Source organism: Vairimorpha ceranae, assembly GCF_000988165.1.
Source record: "Vairimorpha ceranae strain PA08 1199 chromosome Unknown NODE_127, whole genome shotgun sequence".
Lineage (NCBI taxonomy): Eukaryota > Fungi > Microsporidia > Nosematidae > Vairimorpha > Vairimorpha ceranae.
In genome coordinates this window covers 1-8,672 of record NW_020169422.1, presented here as the reverse complement: position 1 = coordinate 8,672, position 8,672 = coordinate 1, and the positions used below count along the sequence as shown (strand labels likewise).

Genomic DNA, 8,672 nt, shown 5'->3' with positions numbered 1-8,672 from the left:
AATCTGTCCTTTTTCATACTCACCTAAAGAATTTCCTATGCTCATTGGGGGATAAATAATTTTTTTCAAAGAGATATCAAAACCACCATGTCCCCGAGAAATGTTAAAAAAATTTAAGTTCACTTTTCTTAATCAAAAAACATTAAATAATAGATATCATTATTTTAAGTATGTGTTTGTATTTTAAAATTTGAGTTAAATGAGAGGTCACATTTAATTGTAAGACTAATTATTTATTCTAAGCATTTTATAGTAGCTTATATTAAAAAAATAAAATTATGAAGTATTTTATTGTAATAAAACAAAACGAATGTAATATTTATCATTTCATAAAGCGTGTTTTTAGGGGGAGTGTCTTAAAATTTTGACGCACTTCTTAAGAAAAAAAACTTAACCCCTGAATTATACTTATATAAAATAAGATTTAATACAAGGTATTTTTAAAATTATTTTAATTACAACGTTAAACACGAATAATTATTTTAGAATTGTATCTTATTTGATTTTGCACGGGAAACATTTTTTTAGATGTCTTAAGATTTTGACGCGCACTGTATATAGATGATAAATGAATAGTTATTTTTATTTTTACCCACCAAATTACAAAAAATAATTAAATAAAATTTGATTTGAATATTTTTAGCGGCTGTAATACCACGGTTACCAAAGCTATAAAATGAACAGTATTACGAGAAAAATGAAACAAAATCATTTTATAATAAATCAAATAAGTAAATTATCAGAAAAAAACAACCAAAAGGTATAGCTCAAAAAAAGTTTTTTATCTTCTCTTGACGTCTTAGAATAATGTTAAAAAAATAATTTTTTTCTTGCAACTGGGTCGTCACGGGGGCCAGAATAGAACCCTAAAACTAAATTCTCTGGTGGCTATTTCTACTAAATCAACCTTTTTATTTTATAATTTGTTTTCTTTTAAATGACACGATCCTATTACACTGTTGATAATATTTTGGCAAGAGGAAAAATGTTAAAAATTTAAAATTATCGAAAATACATTTTTTTAATTTTAACTAAATTCAAAATTGTTTAGTTTTAATGAGTCCAACAAAATTATACAAAAAATCAAATACATAAAAAGTATTAGTTTTTAAAATAAACTTTTAATCCTTGAAATTTTAACTTTAATATTGATGTTAATTTCTTAAAATTTTGATATCGTTGCCAGAAATAGGTGGCAGGTTGGTGGTCTTTAGGTAGTATTCAATTAAACTTGTATATTGATTGCATTTTTGTGGCGCTATTTATATTTTTAGTTTTGATTAAATCAAAACTTTCTTTGATACACCAATCATTACAAAGATACAAATAAATTTATTGGTTTTTATAAATGTAATTGTTTTAGATTACACCAATAAATTTAGGATTTAAATGTTATAATTATTGATAGCAATTATATGAAATTTTTGGCTAAAAATAATTTTATTAGGCAGATTTTACAGGAGACAAAAAAAATTATTTTTAGCCCTTCTTTAAAAATGAGAAGAATTATGATGACAAGCAAAGAAATACAAAATTTGTATTTTCAAGTAAAATCGTCAAAACAAAGGCAAAAATGTCCTTGTTGTTTATCTAATACTCGAATAGAATGCCCCGATGGCTTTTTTGCGATGCAAATGGAAAGGGTGCAGATTGTTATTTATTACCTGGAAAAGCACTTTTTTCAAACGTTCACACCTTGACCAAATTTTATTGCTTAAAATAATTAATTTAGTTTACAAGTGCTTCTTATGGTCTAATGGCGCACATATCAGGCTGCAGTAAACAAAATATAGTCAATACTATTAAATAAACTACAGATCTTAAATATTTATGAGGGATATCTTAGAGGCGTAAAACAAATTGAAGAAAACAACATTGTTGAAGAAATCGATGAATCAAAAATAGGAAAGAATGAATATAACAGGGGAAAGTTTCTTTTGGTGTTTTGGAATGGTAGAACGTACCACCGATAAAAAAACAATTTTTATTCTTATTAAAAAACGTGACAGGCAGACCTTAATTTCTTTTATTTAAACACGCTAATATTGAATCCACAATATACTCAGATATGTAGAAAGCTTATTTTAATTAGGGCTACATTTTAAAAAACATTATATGGTAAATCATTCAGTAACTTTTAGGGAACATGAAACAGGTGTTTATACTAACACAATAGAGGGAAACCAGCGTTCATTAAAAGCCTCTATACCTGATAGGTGCAGAATAAAAAGACCTGTTCCTTTTTTTTTCTAGATATATGACTATTAGAAATAAAACCGAATTACCACTAAAATTCTTAATAAAATATTAAATTATGTTTGTTTTTTTTTAAATTTATGTCTTTTTGCAGGTTGTCTTCAGCAATAAAAATTGAAAAAGAAGGGCTAAAAATAATTTTTTTACTCCCTGTAACATCTGCCTAGTAAAGCTATTTTTAGCCAAAAGTGAATTTTCTTGAACTTTATTTTTCTATATATAAAAATTTAACAAGGAGGGTGACACAAAAATTAGAAATTACGATGGACAAATATTATCAAGAATTTACAAAGATGGACATAAAAAAAATTTAATGATTTACAGTTAATAAAACCCCTTTTATTATTTGCATTCTCCATGAACAATACTTTCGTTATGACCACCCCAAGTTGCCACAGAACAATAAGTAAATTACTAACGCACTGCAATAGTTCTTTTGCTATATTTATTGCTTAAGTTTCAAAATAATTTTACCTAACAGGTGTTTTTTTGTTCTTTCTAAAGAATTGAGCATTTTTTGGTAGAAAAATTTTAAAGTTCATTTCTTAATGGGTTATTTGATGGTACGGATGTAAGTAGCGCCTTACAAAAGAATGCGACCAGTCTTAAAGTAATACTTTAATGATCTTAGGATCTTATCATTTCCGTCTGTTCTTTGCATTCTTTTAAAATAACCTGTATTTTTGTAAAAGTTTTATTTATGTTTTTCTTCATAAAAGGCATAATTTAGAATTTAAATTAATTTAATAGTAAAATTTAATTATGAAATTCGTCAGTTTTCTTTACATATTACTTCAAATGTTTTTTAAACAAAATTATTTAATACATCTGGTTGTAATATCACAGTAAGTTTTGATATAAAATTAAAAAACGTAAGATATATTAATACTTTATAAAATATATTAGTTGAATCATACATGTTCAAAATTTTTATCAATAACATCAATGATGTCTTTTAAAGGAGAAATGAATCAATTTATATCTGTAGATAAATAAGTAGCAGATTTAAAAAAATTACTTCTTTTCCTTTTCAAAAAATCGTAAGAGCCCTCATATCTTTCAATCAGGATTTTTATAATTACAGCAATACATTCAAATTTTACAGTTTTTGAAATGTTTGTTAATCTTTGTATGATATCTTCACATTCATTATAAATAAAATTTATATTATTATACTTAAGACTAACAGACAAACTAAAAACCAAGAAATACTTTACCACTTCTTTAACAAACATGTTGTATTCTATTATTAATTCTTTTATAGACTCACATGAAGATTCTATAATGAAGGAACTTTTTTCTATATTTTTTATTTGACATTGAATACTGTTGTTAAAATTAATTCTTCTATAATAATAAACACGTTTAAGATTCGATAGTTTAAATATAATTTTTTCGTTCTTACTTCCAAACAAGAAAGCTTTTTTTGAAATTAAAATTGGTTGTTTTTTAGCTTTGTCAAATGCAGATTTAAAATGAGTTAGAACATCTTTATAAAAATCTAAAAATAAATCAAAATTTGTCAATTGTTGATTATTAAATTGTACTGTTTCATTCTGTAATATAGAATTCCAATTCAAATTTTTTCTAGAAATTAGATATATATCAAATTTTTCGACATAAGAATCATAGAGCTTATTCAATAAGTCTTGTTTTTTTTATGTGATATATTCACTTCGGGTTTTTTAAAATCATTTTGATTATTTATCGTCTTATAAAAATTTATTACTGCATCATATTGTTTCTGAAGTTCTAAACAGTTAGATGGATTACTATTGTATATAGAAGCATTATTTTGAAAATTTTGTTGCCAATGTCTCGAATTTTCAGATGTTATGCATTCATTATTATTGTCCAATTTAAGTTTTTTTCGAACCGGACTTTCAAAAGTTTCATTATTTTTAAAATACTGAAAATTCATTGTATCAAAAATGGGATTATTTGAATCAGAGCTTTGCATATTTTTATATCCTAATTCTTCTTCTAAATCTAAGACATTTTCAATAATCTTCTCCAGCTCAAAGTTTTCTTGTTCCAAAAATTTCTTTGTATTGTTGGTGTTACTTGAAATTTGGTTACATTGGCTTTTATTTTTTGCCTCATAAAAATTTTTCATATTACTTATGAAAAATTCTTTCGTAACGATTGATTCAAAATTTGTTGAAGTATATATTTTTGTAAAAAAATAGAAGAACCTGAACATTTTATGGGATAAAATTTAAAATTAATATTTTTTGAAATGTTTGTTAATTAAAATTATAAAAATTAAAAAACGACAAATTAAAAACAATAATAAAAGTTTATGTTTCTTAAAAAGTATTTGTGTCATGGCGCGATCTAGTATAGTGTATATGTCATGGCCAGCACTATATCAAGAAATTTAATTGACTATTTCTCAATCAATATTATTAATTTTAGATGATTAAAAATTTTAATTACAATTTTCAAAGAATTAAAAGCAAGAATAAAAAGAGAAGCCTAACATTTTAAAATGTATATTAAAAGACCTTGAGAAATATATGAGCAAAAGAGCTTAAAATCTCTTAAGCTTAGTAATAATTATAGTTCGAATATAGTAGAAAATTACTTTTAAGCGTGAAGTCATCCCCGTAGTGCACTACAGCAACTTTTCAGTATTTAATTATTAAATGTCGCCAGCCCAGCCCGCACTTGAGTCACAGCCGCGCAAAGTATTTTTTCTTACAAATTTTAATAATTTCTCTCTTGGTGTCCATATAAAAATGTTCTTAAATCACAAATTCAAACTTGTAATATTTTATAGTTAAAAATATAAAACCTACGGTGTAATGTGCTACGTAAATTCAGATCAATTTTGTAAAGATAATTTTATAAGTAAAGATGTGTTGAGTTAATATGAGTCTAAAAGATTTTATTTTTGCAATATATTTAAGAACAAACAAAATAATTTTTAAGATTTGACTAGTTTTTTCATCCCGTAGCTGTAATAAAAACACGCATTGAAAAGCGACTACTAGTTGATTAAGAGAAATTTAAGTGAGACAGATTTTATTGTCGCAGTAATAATAAAAAATAATGTGAATCCTCAGCTATGGAGAGGTCGGAGAAGATAAAGCGTTGTATTCGAAGTTATTTATTTGATGTTTACTCTCGCTTTTTGGAGGGTTCCATTTCTCATTTCTGTATGTTTGCTTTCGTTTATTTTTTTTTTCATAACAGAAGTTTTATTACTTTTTTAAATATTTTATTAAATAAAAATCATCTGATAGGATGATTGACATATTAGACTCTAAGCTTTTTACTTTGTATGAGTGTTATAAACTTGTCTATTAATTACTTAAATCATTCTCTATTAGTCAAATATCTTGTCTATTTGTTAGAAGTTTTATGACAGACCTTGTTTTGTCAGCTGACAGGTAATATTGACGTAGTTTTACTGATAAAAGGTTTCAAGCATGTTAAAAATACGGGTTTTAATAAAAGATTGGTTTACAATAAATATTTCTCTTTAAATAAGCTATACTTTTAAATGTTCATCTTTTTTCTTCAATTTGTTTAGGAGCAAGTCTTTATTTCGTTGTTCCACTTTCATCGAAAAAAATTTTTTTTTTAACCCCAAGCCATGGCAAAAAAATAACTAAATTCGAGTCAAAATTTGGAAAGTTAATGATCGAATGTCAAAGTTATCTTTACAATGCCGATAGTGTTGCAAAAAGGGCCTCAGATGGCGCTGTATTTATAGGAAAGGCTGCAAGGAAAAACTCTTTACAGATGTTGATTTGAAATTTTTAAATTATGTAGATCATACGCATAAAAAAAACGATTGTATATTAATTAAAAAACAAATGACTAATATAGCTAAAAAGCAAGCAGCTGCTACAAATGAACCAACAAAAGATATTTTGGTTCATTCTTTTGAAGACATTGGTTCAGATTTGCTAGTAAGTTTGCGAAAAATTAAACACTGAGTAATTTAGTTTCTCACGCACGTAAAAAACAATTAGAAAAGCCAGAAAGTACTTACGATGATATTCCTAATAAGTACAAAAAAAACTGTAAAAGTAATGACTTTTTTCTATATGATTCTGGCTACAATGATCCTAACAGAATTATTTTCTTCGGCGTGAAAAAATCTTTTATTACTGACAGAGTGTAAATATTAGATTATGGGTGGAACATTTTATGTTGCACCTACAGATTTTGAGCAGTTATATATTATACAATCTGATGTGCTAAGGGTTAATGTTGGTTTATTATATGTATTAATGAAGCATAGAACGACATTATATTATGATAATGTTTTTTGTAACTTGTAAAAATTAATCAATTGAAACATGCCTGAATACATTATTATTGATTTTGAAATAGCAGTTATTGCAGCACTTAAAGATGCCTTTTTAACTACTAAAATTAAAGGATGTGGATTTCGCTTTGTTCAAGCTGTATGGCGAAATATAGGCAGATTGCGTTTAATTAGAAAATACAAAAAAAATTCAATTTGTTTTTAGAATGTTTTTATCACTTGCCTTTGTGTCTTATAATCACGTTAAACTTAAGCTTAATAAGATTGTAACTTGGATTATTAATGAAAATAAATATAAATAACTGAAATTATTCATTAAATATTTTGAGAAAACTTATATTGGAGTTGATGGCTTTGATAACAGTATCTTTAAGAAACCTCGATTTTCTTTGAAATTTTGGAATGTTTTATGATAAAATCTTGGATTGTATCCCAAGAATAACTAACTCGTTAGAAGGATAGAATAGAAATATTAAAGAAATAGTAGAAGTTTTCAACCCAAATACAATAAATTTAATTATAACATTACAGGAAGAACAAGTGATTGCTGAGAAAAGAATGCTAGAAAAAGTAAGTTATTTTGAAATTATTCTTGTTAATGAAAAAGAACAGACCTTGCTTGAAATATGTAAAATTATGATAAATATAAAGAATTGATATTTCTTAAAGCAATATGTAGTATTTATAAATGGAAAATATCTGTTGCTAAGGAAAAATAAAAATTATTTTAATTGGTAAAAATTTTAAATAACAGCAATTTAATGCTAAATTTTTTTTAAATATAAATAAAGGTTTTTTTGCAATAAATATGCATTATTGGTGCAACTTACACACTTACTATAGGGTTAAAAAAAGTAAAAAAAAAAGAGCAATATTTTTTATTAAATTTAATTGCAAAACTTGTTGATTTTTTTTTTAAAAATTTTCTTCAAAACTGAAGTTCATAAATAAAATTTTTGAGGTTTGCTTTCATAACTCCACGCTCTGTACGAAATTCAGTCTTTAAATGGCAGGATAAATTTTTAAATTATTCGTATGTTCACCATTTTTTTTTGTAAATCCAATACTGTGATTTACTATTTAATAAACAAAACCAAAATCTACAACTGCTGATCTATACACGCAAAACCATCTATTCTTATAATAGTTTTTTTTCAACATAAATAATTAAAAGATTCATCATTATATTGACCGAGCTGTTTGAAACAATTTAAAAAAAGCAATTGTCGCTTTCTTCTTCAATTCCACTCACTAACTATATTGAACCTGAAACTGTATCTTGTGTTGAAGTGGGATTGGTGAATAACCAACTTTTTCAGATTGTTTTTTTATCAACTTGGATAATCTTACTGAGTCCGCCTATTTTAGAAAAAAAAATTAAATTTCATTATATATTTTTACTAAAATAACATCTTATAAGAAACACAGTGCGCGTCAAAATCTTAAGTCGCCTAAAAAAAAATAAAACAGGACAAAGTTTAAGAATTATAGTTCGTGCTAAATTTTTGTAATTTAAATGTTTACGTCAATATTCTTTATTAAATCTTATTTTATATAAGTATAATTCAGGGGTTAAGTTTTTTTTCTTAAGAAGTGCGTCAAAATTTTAAGACACCCCCCTAAAAAAACACGTTTTATAAAATTGTAAATATTACATTCGTTTTATTTTGTTACAATAAAATACTTCATGATTTTATTTTTCTAATCTAAGCTACTACAAAACGCTTAAAAAAAATAATTAGTCTTACAATTAAATGTGACCTCTCATTTAACTCAAATTTTAAAATACAAACATATGCTTAAAATGATTATAATGTTTTTATATTTAAAAAGAGTAAATTTAAATCTCTGTAACTTTTCTCAGGGACATGATGGTTTTGATGTTTTTTTTAAAAAAAAATTATTCATTGATTTTATCACCACTTTCTTTAACAACGTCGATCATACGCTTCTGCATTCCATTAACATATTTTAACAGATTTTCGGGTGTAATACTTGACCAAGCTACTTATATCGCAAAATGTAAATCTTGAATATTATTATAATGTGTCCCGTCTCTATAAATCATTCTCGACATATCTGCCCATAAATTTTCAACAGGATTAAGATCTGGACTTAATGGTGGCCAGTTCAT

At 25.4% G+C, this 8,672-nt stretch overlaps 5 protein-coding genes across 5 annotated transcripts; 4 read left to right on the top strand and 1 right to left on the bottom strand.

Annotated features, from left to right (window-relative positions):
* Window positions 1–1,415: 1,415 nt before the first annotated feature.
* Window positions 1,416–1,700, top strand: AAJ76_1270007257 (hypothetical protein; the record flags this gene model as incomplete). Its single annotated transcript, XM_024473921.1, has 1 exon — window positions 1,416–1,700. The coding sequence occupies one exon, from the start codon at window positions 1,416–1,418 to the stop codon at window positions 1,698–1,700; it is 285 nt and encodes a 94-aa protein (XP_024329800.1).
* Window positions 1,701–2,115: 415 nt separating this feature from the next.
* On the top strand, window positions 2,116–2,253 carry AAJ76_1270006557 (hypothetical protein; the record flags this gene model as incomplete). The annotated part of the gene is made up of 1 exon (XM_024473920.1): window positions 2,116–2,253. One exon carries the CDS (start codon window positions 2,116–2,118, stop codon window positions 2,251–2,253), a length of 138 nt encoding a protein of 45 aa, XP_024329799.1.
* Window positions 2,254–3,895: 1,642 nt separating this feature from the next.
* AAJ76_1270004214 (hypothetical protein) lies at window positions 3,896–4,459 on the bottom strand (the record flags this gene model as incomplete). The annotated part of the gene is made up of 1 exon (XM_024473919.1): window positions 3,896–4,459. One exon carries the CDS (start codon window positions 4,457–4,459, stop codon window positions 3,896–3,898), a length of 564 nt encoding a protein of 187 aa, XP_024329798.1.
* A 445-nt stretch (window positions 4,460–4,904) lies between these two features.
* On the top strand, window positions 4,905–5,042 carry AAJ76_1270003768 (hypothetical protein; the record flags this gene model as incomplete). Its single annotated transcript, XM_024473918.1, has 1 exon — window positions 4,905–5,042. The coding sequence occupies one exon, from the start codon at window positions 4,905–4,907 to the stop codon at window positions 5,040–5,042; it is 138 nt and encodes a 45-aa protein (XP_024329797.1).
* Window positions 5,043–6,080: 1,038 nt separating this feature from the next.
* Window positions 6,081–6,203, top strand: AAJ76_1270002592 (hypothetical protein; the record flags this gene model as incomplete). The annotated part of the gene is made up of 1 exon (XM_024473917.1): window positions 6,081–6,203. One exon carries the CDS (start codon window positions 6,081–6,083, stop codon window positions 6,201–6,203), a length of 123 nt encoding a protein of 40 aa, XP_024329796.1.
* Window positions 6,204–8,672: the final 2,469 nt, after the last annotated feature.